Source organism: Oryx dammah, unplaced genomic scaffold (assembly GCF_014754425.2).
Source record: "Oryx dammah isolate SB20612 unplaced genomic scaffold, SCBI_Odam_1.1 HiC_scaffold_11232, whole genome shotgun sequence".
Taxonomy (NCBI): Eukaryota; Metazoa; Chordata; class Mammalia; order Artiodactyla; family Bovidae; genus Oryx; species Oryx dammah.
The window spans coordinates 1,823,553-1,837,732 of record NW_024080625.1 but is presented as its reverse complement, the minus strand read 5'-3'; the positions used below and the strand labels follow the sequence as shown (position 1 = coordinate 1,837,732).

The 14,180-nt window shown below is 42.2% G+C and overlaps 2 protein-coding genes across 5 annotated transcripts in view; one reads left to right on the top strand and one right to left on the bottom strand.

Annotated features, from left to right (window-relative positions):
• Positions 1-7,371, bottom strand: part of LOC120861314 (sentrin-specific protease 1) — a 52,041-nt gene extending 44,670 nt beyond the window's left edge. The window contains exons 1-3 of one of the 3 annotated variants that reach the window (XM_040236949.1): positions 7,101-7,371; positions 3,048-3,095; positions 1,005-1,135 (exon numbers count right to left, since the gene is read on the bottom strand). In XM_040236949.1, the coding sequence (XP_040092883.1) occupies positions 1,005-1,135; positions 3,048-3,051 (135 nt within the window). In that variant the 5' untranslated portion in view covers positions 3,052-3,095; positions 7,101-7,371. The other 2 variants (XM_040236948.1, XM_040236950.1) reach the window with 2 other exon arrangements.
• The window catches only part of LOC120861312 (ATP-dependent 6-phosphofructokinase, muscle type), a 44,174-nt gene continuing 36,350 nt past the window's right edge, over positions 6,357-14,180 (top strand). Inside the window, exons 1-2 of one of the 2 annotated variants that reach the window (XM_040236943.1) lie at positions 6,357-6,490; positions 9,348-9,470. In XM_040236943.1, coding sequence (XP_040092877.1) covers positions 9,371-9,470 — 100 coding nt within the window. In that variant the 5' untranslated portion in view covers positions 6,357-6,490; positions 9,348-9,370. Of the gene's footprint in view, positions 6,491-8,388; positions 8,486-9,347; positions 9,471-14,180 lie in introns of those variants that run through there. The other variant, XM_040236942.1, reaches the window with a different exon arrangement.

The window sequence follows — 14,180 nt, the reverse complement described above, 5'->3', positions numbered from 1 at the left end:
CTGTATTTCTCATAAGCTCTCAGATGATGCTGATGCTCCTGATCCCTGAGAAACTAAGCTTTATAGAACATAGAAATCTCAGAGCTGTAGTATATTTTCAATTTCCTCCCGTTTAATGCTCAGCTATTTTAAGACATCAGTTTAAAAGATCACTGATCTGTGTATTGGTAAATAAAATATTGAGGAATAAGGGTTTTCTAAAAGGTACCATTCTCCAAGAATTCATACATAGCCTGGTTCTTATCTCAACCTTAATATATCGAACAAAATTCCAAATACTAGTATGCGAAAGGAGAAGGCGATGGCACCCCACTCCAGTATTCTTGCCTGGAAAATCCCATGGATGGAGGAGCCTGGTGGGCTGCAGTCCATGGGGTCGCACAGAGTCGGACACGACTGAGCGACTTCACTTTCACTTTTCACTTTCATGCATCGGAGAAAGAAATGGCAACCAACTCCAGTGTTCTTGCCTGGAGAATCCCAGGGACGGGGGAGCTTGGTGGGCTGCCATCTGTGGGGTCACACAGAGTCAGACATGACTGAAGCGACTTAGCAGCAGCAGCAGCAGTATGTGAAAGTTGCTCAGTTGTGTCCAACTCTTTGTGACCCCATGGACCATACAGTCCATGGAACTCTCCAGACCAGAATACTGGAGTAGGTAGCCTTTCCCCTCTCCAGGGGATCTTCCCAACCCAGCGATCAAAACCAGGTCTCCCATATTGCAGGCAGATTCTTTACCAGCTGAGCCACCAGGGAAGCCCAAGAATACTGGAGTGGGTAGCCTATCCCTTCTCCAGAGGATCTTCCCAACCCAGGAATTGAACCAGGGTCTCCTGCATAGCAGGCAGATTTTTTACCAGCTGAGCTACCAGAGAAGCACTAGTATAACCGATTCTAAAAGTTTACATATTTGCCTGTGTTTTCAAGTGTGGCACATAAACTCTATCAGATGAAAACTTAAGCCTAAATAATTCATTAATTAAGGAAAGAAAATTATTACTAACCTGATGGTCAGAAAGTGAAAGCTGGTCCTCTGAAAAACCTGTTTGTGACAGGAGATGGGTTTTGAATATGGAGTTGTGGTTCATTAAAGTTACTTCTCCAGCATCCATCCTCATCCTATCAGCAATATCATCTGGGGAGAGTCCAGATTAGTTCAAGTTACATAATGCTTCAATATTTATTTTTCCATGAACCAATCTTTTCACCTAATAAAAATGAATTCTCCCAAACACCTCTACAATCAAATAAAACCTCTCCTTCACAACTATTGGCAAGAAATCTCAAAATGTCCCTGTGGGAAAAAAAAAAGAGGCCCATGTGCAGAAATTGGTTAATTTGGAATTGAGATTATCTACTAAACAGTTCAAGACTTGTACAAGAATAAAAAGAGCTTAATTCAAAGTTTTAAAAATAATGAAATCTTCCCAAAAGAAAATTTTGATTTGTTAACTGTAGAAAAAATTTTAAATATTAAAAAAATAGGGAAAAATTTTACCATTCAAAACAAATACTCTTAACCCAGTTTATTTCCTATTTAAACTCAAAAAGGTACTGTAAAATTTAATCCATGTGAAAATTTTTTCTGCAAAAAGCATAATTTATTCATACAGCTCTTAATAGACATCAGCTCAGTTACTGCAATACTGTGGCAGAACCTTACTTTTATAACCATTTTTTGAGGGGTTTATTACTATAAAAGGGCTAGAACAGAAACAAATGAGAAGAAGGGAATTCAGTGGTTCACACTGTTATCAGCAATGAGAGAAAAGGGAACAAATGACCAGGAGAAAGAAGAGAGACTGAGCAAAAGGAGAAAACAGTAAAGAGAAGACTAATGTGGATTTCAAAGAAACATATGCGATGTTATAAGATCTAACTGTATAGGTTTTTCTCCCTATTCCTAAACTGACTACTAGTCTTGAACTTATTTATATTGCTCCATTACAGACATAAACTACTATGAACAGAGGAAAAGGTTCCAATAACAATTAATTCTCAATGCTACTAGCTAAATGAAATTAAAATTTTACCTTCATCAAATTATTTATCATATAATAAGCAGTATGAAGTGAAGTGAAAGTCACTCAGTTGTGTCCAACTCTTTGGGACCCCATGGACTATACAGTCCATGGAATTCTCTAGGACAGAATACTGGAGTGGGTAGCCTTTCCCTTTTCCAGGGGATCTTCCCAACCCAAGGATCAAACCCAGGTCTCCTGCAATGCAGGCAGACTCTTTATCAGTTGAGCCACAAAGGAAGCCCAAGAATACTGGAGTTGAGTAGCCTATCCCTTCTCCAGCAGATCTTCCCCACCCAGGGATAGAACCAGGGTCTCTTGCACTGCAGGTGGATTCTTTACCAACTGAGTTACCAGGGAAGCCCATATTACACAGGATAACAATATTAAAGAACCAGTTTGCCTGAGCTTAAATCCTGGCTTCACCAATTATAGTTGTGTGATACTAGGCAGGTTTCTTAAATCTCTGTGTCTCAGACAATAACAGTACCTACTAGATGTTCCTGCTCTTTAGCGGCTAAGTTGTTTCTGACTCTGCGACCCCATGGACTGTAGCCCACCAGGCTCCTCTATCCATGGGATTTTCCAAGCAAGAATACTAGAATGCATTGCCTTTTCCTTCTCCAGGGGATCTTCCTGATCCAGGGATCTAACCCTTGTCTCCTGCACTGGCAGATGGATTTCTTTACCACTGAGTCACCAGTGAAGCCCACCTAGTAGATACTATTAAGTATTTTAAGTACTTAAAAGGCCTTGCACATAGTAATACTTGGTACTATGTATTTGGCTTTTTAATACAATGAATGAAAAAATGCTTTAAAATTTTGCTATAAAGAACAGCCCAACCAAAGGAAAATTGTTTGATATACTGTATTATATAATTAGGATGCGATCTCCTTTAAAATTATTATTAACACAAAAATCCAAATATTGAAAATATTATTAAGCACAGATGCAAATATTCTTTCATTCCAGCTTAACTAATTAGAGTAAAAGGATTGAACACTACTTCATAATCAGTCTTACCCATGTCAGGTGTTTTCACATCACTGACTTCAGCAAAGATACAAAGTCCTATAAAAGAAGACAGAAAACAGAAATATTACATTCTGAAACATCTCTTTCATATAATTATAGAACATGAAGTCACTCAGAAGTAGTGCTTTTATTCTTAGTGAAGAAAAAAAATAAGATGGTAAGGCAAGCTGATGGGAAGAGAATGGAAATTAAAACTAGCCTAAGGTAGTTCGAAACATTTCTGCAACCTGTGCTATACTAAAGAGCGATTATGGACTACCCACAGACTACTACAGCACAAAGCAGGTCAGGAGAGCCAACACTTTGGAGGTTAATTCGCATAGGATCATAAAGTTAGTGACAGCACTGAAATTACAACCTAAACGTTCTTCCCAATCCATTGCTCTATCACCTCATGCTAGACCATTTTATAAACAAGTAACAGATCTTATAGTAGCCCTATTAAGACTTCTCTTCCTCATGTCTTACAGGCCAAACAAAAAGTAATAAGACATTCTGAGGACAATCAAAGAACTCATCACAGTTGTACTAAATACGGCCCCCACCCTCATCATTAACCAAATGGTTACAAATCAGAGCCCCTTTGCCTATATGAAATTTTCTCCTCAACGTGTCTAATTTGCCCAGAAAAAGAAGTTAAAAGCCTAGCTGATGGAACTAGGTTAATAAACACATCCCAGGATCAAGGCTTCTTGGAAGATTTACAAGATGACTAGGGGTGGTACACTTTTTTATTCATAATCTTATCACCTATTTTTTAAAAGACTGAGCATTTCACCAACCACATAGCACTATCAGAGCTTCAACTTAAGGAGACTGCATGATGGTAACAGGAACCCTTTATGGTCCCAACACCAAAGTGCACACATCAAGGAAGGCTGCTTGAGCTTTTCTTGGCATAGGTACAGACTAAGTAATTATCTGATTACCTAGTCTTGCCAGGGGAGTTACCAAAAGAATTTAAGTCTTAGATTAAGGCTTCAAATATATTTCCAAATGCTCAACTTACTATAATGTTTCTATCTGGTAATTCTCCACATTATTCTTTTCCCTTCTTTTTTAATAAAGCCAAATTCCCTGGGTCCCCTATAAAGGGGAAAAAATCCTATCAACCAATAAACTAGCAGTGACTTTCTCACATTTCACTCTTTCAAGCCATTCCATAACTGTCACCACTAGTCTTTTTTTGGGGAAAAAAAAAAAAACCCACAAAGTTGTATTTTCAATATTTATCACATTTAAAGTTTCAAAACACACCTGTTTGGCTTGGGTGGGGAGGGGTGAGGGGACATTTATTTCAGGGTTAGTTTTAAAATATTTGCTCATTTTCTACTGTCCAATCATTTCAGTACTTCCAATGATCTCTAGGACACTCTGCCTCTCTTTTCTTCCTGTCCCCCAGCTGCCCCAGTTCTGAGGGCCCACGGGCCAGGAGTTACCACTAGTCTTTTTGTTATATTAAAAGGAATGCCAATTTAAAAGCCTGGTGCCCATTAGAACAATCCCATGTTAACCTCCTTCACACTGCTGAGATAAGAGGTGAAAGGGAAGCAAGCAAGAAATCAAAGAACGTTGGAAATTATGTCCAGAGAGGTTTAGTGACTTGCCTGAAATCACAAAGATGGGACAAAGAAAGACAAAAATCCACGCATCCTCACTTATAAGCAGATGCTCTTTCAACAAACATCACAATATTCACATCCTTCAACATATCCTTATTGAAGGATTCATACACTTTGGCAAGATAAAAGTAATCCCTAGCTAAATCTGGGGAATCCACACTTTTTTTATGCTGCTGGTGCTACTATTTGGTCACCAAGTCCTGACTCTTTCGACCCTACAGCTTGAAGCCCACCAGGCTCCTCTATCCATGGGATTTCCCAGGCACACCGAGCTTCTTTGGTGTGCTTATGCTACTTTCTTTTTGCCATTGTGCAAATATAATGGGAGAAAGGATATTTTACCCCAAGATTCAACATGAAATGTTGGACCTGGAACTTCTGATGTCACCAAATTCTTTCAAGCATGAGAAAATTTTCCTTCTAAGAGTATTCTAGTACTTCATTTTCTACTTCACATCAGTCATTTAATTTACGGAAAAAACGTAAGTAATTACAGGTATTCAGTTGAAGTCAGATAAACGGCTGAGCACAAGATAACAAAAAATCTGAAAGAAAAAAAAATGATGGCAAAGTCCTGACAATAACAGGATGTAATGAGCATAGTAAGACATACATGCAAAGAGGTGATTATAAAAGTGAACATTTAGAGCTACCATGAAGCTATTTGAAAGTATACACTGAGGACAGGCACTGTACAATTAGCATTTTGCAGGACCAAGATGTAGTAAGAGTAATTTCTGATAATGACAAGGGTGTGGAAGTCATCATGTGAATCATCCTATTACAAACTCTGGAAAATTATGTATATGAAACAGTCTGCACTATATCATTATGCAATTTTTGGTTGTCTTTCATATTTCTACAAGGCATCACTCAAATTAGACTCTAACACCTTAAAATCCTTAAAAAAAGGATTCACTTTCTTTCACACACACAAACACTTACTGTGCACCAATAACACAGAGTGGACGGGGGATACAAGGATGAGTAAGAACTGGTCCCTGCTGCTGAGAATCTCACTGTCTGAGGGAGGAAACCAGATTCATCAACAGATACTTAAAACAAGGTAATAAAGGTGGTGCAACTGATAGAAGGTGTAGGAGTCAGGTATAGAAAAGGGAAGACTTCCAACGCAGTAGTCAAGAATTACATCACCTTAGCTTGAGGTAGAAGAACCTGTTTTTTAATTCATTTGCTGCCTCTACATCTGTCATCAGATGGGTGATAGGAAGACCATCTTTGCAGTTGGGATAATTAATTGGAATTAAGTAAGAGTGAGTGAGGCTTCTCCACAACAAATGAGACTTCCAACATGGGACTAAAGGAGAAAAGGGAATCTCTAAACTAGCAGGTTAGGGGATCATTCTTAAAGACATGCTTAAAGTTTCACTGTAACTGTAATTCCAAATTCAGTGTAACCTATCTCTCAACAGAAGCCCTTAACACAAATTATCTTTATAAAGATTTAGGAGATGATACGATCTAAAATCATCCAAAATCACCCACTTGGAAGAAGGACGCTAAGTCAATTAGTTGGGGGCCTCTAAAAGGCATAAATTTCACAAGAATCACCACCACCCCAAATATAAAAAGCAAACAAACGTGAGGTGAAATGACTTTAACAAGGCTGACGAGAAAGTGATAAAGCAGCGAGTTATTGCCAACAAGATAGTGGAAATACTGCAAAGGCACCGATAAACAGAAATCACCAAGCTCAAGAGAAACTGGGTATATATCCAGAGAGATCACATTATAGGGGACGACAAGAAAGAGACGGTTCGAGGGAATTACCAGGAGGCGATAAGCCAGGTAAGCAAACGGAGGCAGTTAAGGGGATTTTCATAACCTGGGCAGGAGGGTCCAGACGTTTCTTTCTGATGGTGGCACTAGCGGTATCACATCTCTGGGAGATACCACAGAGTAAAAGAGTTGGAGAAATGTTTACATGAGACGCAGAAGTAGTCGAGAAATATCTTTCAAGCCTCAAGGAAGGCGGGAGGTGAAGCACGTATAACAGAAAAGCTGAGCTTCCCGATGAAAACAGCTTTCCCCTGAGAGAAGACCTGCTCTGGCGGGAAAGCCCCGAAATCCCAACCGGCCTTTTCCTCACGAGTAGGACTAGGCGCTGAGATGGGGCCGGCCGCGACCGTAGGGAGACGGCCTCTCCTCGACCCCGGAGAAAGAGGCCTCAAGGAACGGCCTCGCGAAAGCTAACTAACGGCCACCCGCCAGATCGCGGCCTCGGACAGCAGGGGGGAGAGGTGGTCCCAGGGGGCGGGGCAGAGGAAAAAGCGCACTCCCCACAGCTGTCCCCACTTCCGTCCAGCCCAGCCCAGGCTGCCGGGCCCAGGCCCGCTCTGCCTCCCGGTCAAGGCTCCCTCCATCCTCACCCCTCCCCCAGCTTCCCGCCGCCACTCACCGAACCGGAACCGGCTGCTATGCGAAGGGGTTTCCGGCCGGGCGCGGAACGCAAAACCCGGGAACCGCCGCGAACCGGAACCGCCTCCACAACACCGGAAGAGCTGTTCCGAGGCTGCGGAGGAGGAGGGGGTGGGGCGAGAGGTCAAAGAGCAGAGTTGAGGACCCGCGGAACGCCTGCGCAGTGTGGCGAGGCCTCAGACACCAAGGGAATCATCTAAGGCTATAGTCATAATTTCCTCTTTCAGTCTGGGCTTTTTCTCCTTCTCCTTATTAGAATACTGTTAGTGTGCCCATCGTCCTTCGCTTTTCTCTGTTCCCTCGGCCCCCTTACCCGCCGCCTTCTGGTTCCGTTCGGCGATTTCTGCTCACGCTTCAGTTTCCATGGCAGCTTCTCTCTGTGGCCCTTGAACTGCAGGAACCAGTGGCCACCTGGACAGATGTAGACCTGAGCTAAATCTAGGTCGGGCAAGATTCATGTTTTAGCGAGAATCACAAAACGTTAGTGCTTGTAGAGGTTATTGGCCATCATTTAGTCTACGAGTTTCAGAGAAGTGGAATCATTTCCCAAAGTTATATAGTACATGGCAGATCTGGGACTAGGAAACAAGTTTCTTAACTTGCAGTCCTGTACTCTTTTCAGCCTATCATGCATGATTGGCTATTGGGGAAAAGGTGGGGGGGGGGGGGACAGCTTGGGATTTTCTTAGGCTAGACTCTGGAAAAGTGGAGAAACTTCCAGAACGATGGACGAGTTTGAAACGCTCCTCCAGGAGGTGTGAGGAAAGTTATCCGGAGATCCATCCCAGGATTCTGCTCTCTGAAGAACTAGATGACCATGTTGTTGTTCATGGGACTGAATTGATTAACCTTTATTCTCTATTTTTAAAAGAAAATAATGAGAAGGCATACATTTGTTCATTTAGACTTGTCACCAAGTCCCTCAGCTTGGTGGGCCTCAGGACCCAGGCCCATCTAGAAGTCTTGGAGAAATGCTTCTGAGTAAGCACTCTAGACCCAGATGACAGCCACAGTCTGAGGTCAGACTTGGCTGAGCTGGAGGCCTCCAGCCTTTAGCTCCTCTCAGCTGCTGGAGAAAATGCTTGCTGAGTTCAGGATATCTTGTCCTGTCAAATATATGAAAGTAGATAGTATGTGTCATTTCATATGCTGACATTTTATATTTAGGATCTAAGGCCTATTAGTATTGAACATACCTGGTCCACGTCATTTTTATCCATCTTAATTTTTCCACAGATCTGTTGATTTGCATTATATCCTGTCTCTATTTCTAGGAGGCAACCATGCGTAAAGTGGAATTGCATCTGAAATTTTTCATGTGTGTAACTCAGTCTCGCCAGTTAGTCAGGACTCCTCAGAGAACAGGTACCATTGTCTCCTGATCGTATTCCAGTAACAGAATGGATTCTCTTGCCAGGAATCTCAGTATAGGATATGAGACTTACTAGTGGGAGAAGGCAATGGCACCCCACTCCAGTACTCTTGCCTGAGCCTGATGGGCTACAGTCCATGGGGTCACTAAAAGTCGGACACGACTGAGCGACTTCACTTTCACTTTTCACTTTCCTGCATTGGAGAAGGAAATGGCAACCCACTCCAGTGTTCTTGCCTTGAGAATCCCAGGGATGGGGGAGCCTGGTGGGCTGCCGTCTCTGGGGTCACACAGAGTCAGACACGACTGAAGCGACTTAGCAGCGGCAGCAGCAGTGCAGAGGCAGGCAGTCTAGCAGTCAACTGATCTTGTTTATTCCATTCTCACTATGATAAAATGTTTATGATTGAGTCCTGTCTTTTCCCTTCACAAGTGTCAGGTGAGATTTTGGCCTATTATGCGAGGACAGCCCCCAGGCAGATAAGAAAGACTTGGGAGTTGAGAGAGAACAAGTTTTATAGCACATGTGCTGGTAGTAGGTGTATTAAATGTATGAACACTCCAAAACCTATAAGATAAATATAATCCTGAAGGAAAATGGCTTTCTCTTCCACCCCAGTCTTAAAGTTTCTAGGTTTGTGTTCTGCTTTCACCTCTTTTATGTCAAGAGTATAACCTTTTGGAGGTAAGATAGTTATTGATAAGAGCCATCACTTCTCTAATTTTTTCACTGGATTTATGCATAAAATGCCCTGGACAGCTAGCTAAGAGCCAAAGAGAAAGTGAAAGAGAATAAAGAGCACTCTCCTCCCTGAATCCCACCTTGAGGATAACCTAGAAATGTTTTTTTCTCAGCTGAAGAAGCTTCAACTTCCAGCATGCTCATACAAAAGCCACCGTCTGGGACAGATGCCTTGGAGAGTATAGATACCGTGGATGATCCAGACACTGTGGAAGGCATACCCATTATTGAAAATGGTGAGGCGTGTGGTTAAGCATGGGGGAGGAATGTGGAAAGGGAACGCTGGAAAGTGAAAAAATTGTGAATATCATTATAAATATGGGTAGACACACTAAATTTGAAAAATTAGTTAAGACACAAGCGAGGAAATTGTGTAGGGTGGGTGGGGAGTGGAATCTGTGAAACTGTAGAAAGAGGGACAGTTCCTTCTATGAAGAATAGCTTGATTTAATCAATAGTAAGTCATTTGGCTCCTTCATAACTGTAAGCTGCTAATCTGGTTTATCCTATTATTAGGAACTTCGATATATAAAAATGTGAAAGACACTTGAGAAAAAGATTAAATTAAGGAGTTATTATATCACAAAGTTATTCCAAATATTGTAAAAAAATATTCACCTTCAGACTCCATTTAATAACACATTTCTTTTGAATATTTTAAGTAGTATACAACTCTTAAGCAATTTATGTGAAACTTAAGAAATGCATTTCTGAATGTGTTTCTGTGTTTCTTCTCAGCTTAAATATATCTGTAGTGGAGTCAGTTCACTGCAAACATTTATTGAGTTCCCACTATGTGCCCAGTAATATACTAGAAATGATAGAGAGGTTGTAAATATATATTTTTACATAAATGACAATGACATGACCTTGTCATTGTCTCAGTAGTTTACAGTTTGGAAATGTTTTAGAGATTAATTAGTCCAATTCCTTATATTTTTCAAAAAGAATTCAGGTCTAAAAAGGTTTTCCTCAAGAAGTTAAAAAATTCTTTGGTGTAATCACTCCCAGCATCTATGAAATATACAGCAATATTTATTCAATAATTTTTGAGCACTTACTGTTTGAAGTAATTGTATTAATACTAGTCTCAGTAGGAGATGAGAAAATGAGCTAGATGCTTTCCCTCTCGCCCAGAAACTGATGGTCAAGAAGGGAGATAATATGAGACAGTGTGTAAGTCAAAGAGCTTGATAACTTTGGTTCAAAATGTTGAATTTCAAAAGAGGATGCCTTGGAGATGTAGAAAAGGGAGGGGCCAGCTGACTGCTTTGGCAGAGCTTCACTGAGCTCCAGTATGTTGGCAGGGCACCATGGGGCAGGATCCAGTCCTAGGCTTTGAAATGGCATACACTCTAACCTAATGCAGTCTCTTCAGTGTTCTGAGAGCTAACCAGACTCACAAGCAAATGGTTTGTATACAATAGTCCCAATTTATTAGGCTCCTGGAACAATATGTATCCATATATGGCAACTATGTGTGGTTTGTGTCCCTTTAATCAGACTTGCATTGCCCATGCATAAAAAGCTGCTAGGTCAAGACATAAGCCCGACTGGTGGACTTGTCCTACAGTTTCCTGAATTTGTATAGATTATTTCTTATTTGCCTTCTTCTTCTCTGCTTTTCCTATTCTCATTTTGCTCTATACCTAATACTCACCTCAGACCCCCTTTGCTCTGATGACCCATTTGGACCTGCCTTTGTGGTTTGAACTCAGCATTATCCCATGGACAATATTTTGCTGTTCAACTTCTGCCTTTGAGCATTGAGGCCTCAGGTAAGAGCGACATTCAACCCTTCCAGCTCTCCCATTAGAGACTGAGAATCAAATATCTTCCCAGTTTGCCTCATTGGGACCTCATTCCTCCTTTTCTGCCTTTCTCCCTGCTTGCCTCCCTCCTTCATCCCCTGCTTCTTTCCTTCCTTATTCCTTCCCTGCTTTCTTTTTTCCTCTCTACATCCCTCATTCTGTCCCTCCTTCTTTTTGTTCCTTCCAAGAAAACTTGTTTAGGATATACCATGTCAGGCACTGTACTTGGCACTGGACGTAAAGTAAACAGTTAGTACATTGCCTGCCCTCGTGAAGGTTTGGTTTTGTCAGTGTAAGGCAGTGGTCACGTAATCACGGACATGCTTAGGTAGCTAGAATGATGCTAGTAGAGTGAAGGAAAATAACACTCTACAGTCAGAGTGCAAACATGGGGTCTAGCCTGGCCCAAGGTCAGAAAGGCCCTTCTTAGGAAGGCTCGAGAGACGAGTATACATTAGCCAGGGAAAGGGGGAAGAGGAGTTTTTAGAGAAAGGGACTGTAGGCTCTGAAATGAGGAGTTTGGCTCATTGCAGGAGTAGAGAGACCAGCACAACTTGAGGGAGGGGAGGAGTAGCTGTAGCACCAACTCTGAAAATAGTGGAAGAGCCAAATCATGCTCTCCTTCTAGGTCTTAACCACTCCCAAGCTATTGGAAGTCACTGAGGAGTGACAGGGTCGTATTCATGTTTTAAAACAATGATTGTTTTGCGGATGCATCGGAGGGGGCAAGAGTGGCTACCTGCTTTGGTGGGATGGGTAACGTCCCTGTCTTGCTCAGTTCCTCACATCTAGGCAATGCAGCCTTGTAGGGCATGAGCGAGGAAGTCAGCCGTCAAATAGCATTGAGGTGAGCCCAGAGCTACTGATGCCCCAGAATTCCCAGACCCTGGCTTGATGTCCCTCTGTGGCTGCTGCTGCCAGCCTGAAAAGTTCACAGAGACTCCAGGATGTTTTTCTCCTTACTTAAGTGAAGCTGTATATGGAGGTGCTATGCTCTGGTCTTCAAGAAAAATGGAATACATTTTGCTTCCAGTCTCACACCAGGCATGCAGGCAGCTGCTGCTGTTATTTTCTTCAACTCCCTGCCCATCAGTGTAGACAAATCAGCCTATACTATAATGAGGCAGGCTGAATGTGTATGTGTGTGCTTCTGGCCTATAGAGGACTAGTTCTCAACATAAGGAAGTCATTTGATCCTGCACTGGGGCACAGCAAGGGAGTGAGTTTCCTAGGCCCCTGACCTTTGTAAAGAAAGGTAGTTAGTATTCCCAGAGAGCTGAGGTTGTGGGATGACTACCTCCATGACAAGTACGGAGAGGCAGTAGGCAGCTTGGTGGGCCAGACTATAGTTCAGCAGATCCAACTGCTCACTAGACCTCAAACTTAACTTTGAAATAGTGGAGCTGTTTCAAATCATAAAGGATTATGCTGTTAAAGTGCTGCACTCAATATGCCAGCAAATTTGGAAAACTCAGCAGTGGCCACAGGACTGGAAAAGGTCAGTTTTCATTCTAGTCCCAAAGAAGGTCAATCCCAAAGAGTGTTCAACATACCACTCAATTGCACTCATCTCACACACTAGGAAAGTAATGCTCAAAATTCTCCAGCTAGGCTTCAACAGTACATGAAGGGTAAACTTCCAGATGTTCAAGCTGAATTTAGAAAAGGCAGAGGAACCAGAGATTAAATTGCCAACATCCGTTGAATCATAGAAAAAGCAAGAGAATTCCTGAAAAACATCTGCTTCTGTTTTATTGATTACACCAAAGCCTTTGACTGTGTAGATCACAACACACTATGGAAAATTCTTAAAGAGATGGGAATACCAGACCACCTTACGCCTCCTGAGAAATCTGTATGCGGGTCAAGAAGCAACAGTTAGAACTGGACATGGAACAACAGACTGGTTCCAAATCGGGAAAGGAGTACGTCAAGGCTGTATATTGTCAACCTGCTTGTTTAACTTCTATGCAGAGTACATCATGAGAAATGCTGGACTGGATGAAGCACAAGCTGGAATCAAGAGTGCCAGGAGAAATATCAATAATCTCAGATATGCAGATGATACCACCCTTATGGCAGAAAGCGAAGAAGGACTGAAGAGCCTCTTGATGAAAGTGAAAGAGGAGAGTGAAAAAGTTGGCTTAAAGCTCAACGTTCAGAAAACTAAGATCATGGCATTTGGTCTCATCACTTCATGGGAAATAGACGGGGAAACAGTGGAAACAGTGACAGAGTTTATTTTGTGGGGCTCCAAAATCACTGCAGATGGTGACTGCAGCCGTGAAATTAAAAGATGCTTGCTCCTTGGAAGAAAAGCTATGACCAACCTAGACAGCATATTAAAAAGCAGAGATATTAGTATGCTGACCAAGGTCCATCTAGTCAAAGCTATGGTTTTTCCAGTGGTCATGTATGGATGTGAGAGTTGGACTATGAAGAAAGCTGAGTGGCAAAGAATTGATGCTTTTGAACTGTGGTGTTGGAGAAGACTCTTGAGAGTCCTCTGGACTGCAAGGAGATCCAACCAGTCAATCCTAAAGGAAATCAGTCCTGAATATTCATTGGAAGGACTGATGCTGAAGCTGAAACTCCAATACTTGGGCCATCTGATGCGAAGAACAGACTCATTGGAAAAGACCGTGATGTTGGGAAAGATTGAAGGCAGGAGGAGTAGGGGATGACAGGGGATAAGATGGTTGGATGGCATCACTGATTGGATGGACATGAGTTTGAGCAAGCTCCGGGAGTTGGTGATAGATAGGGAGGCCTGGCCTGCTACAGTCCATGGGGTCACAAAGAGCTGGACACAACTGAACGACGGAATTGAAGTGAACTGTGCATAAGCCTCTTCTGTTCACTGATGGGCAAAAGCCTTGGTAACCTGTGACTGCTGAGCCCACTTCTTACTGGGCTGCAAATGAGGGAGAATGCCAGGAGAGCAGTGTTGCCCCCACCTGCCTCTTCTGTCACAGCTCCCCTCACCCCCAACCCAGAAGCATAAGACTTACGTATCATATTCTTTCCTTTGTCTAAGCTATCTGTCACCAACATTGCCTATGCTTCCACCTTCAGTTCCTTTGATAATACACTTAAACCTTGGCAGTTTATGCAGGCCAGGACGTGAAGCTACCC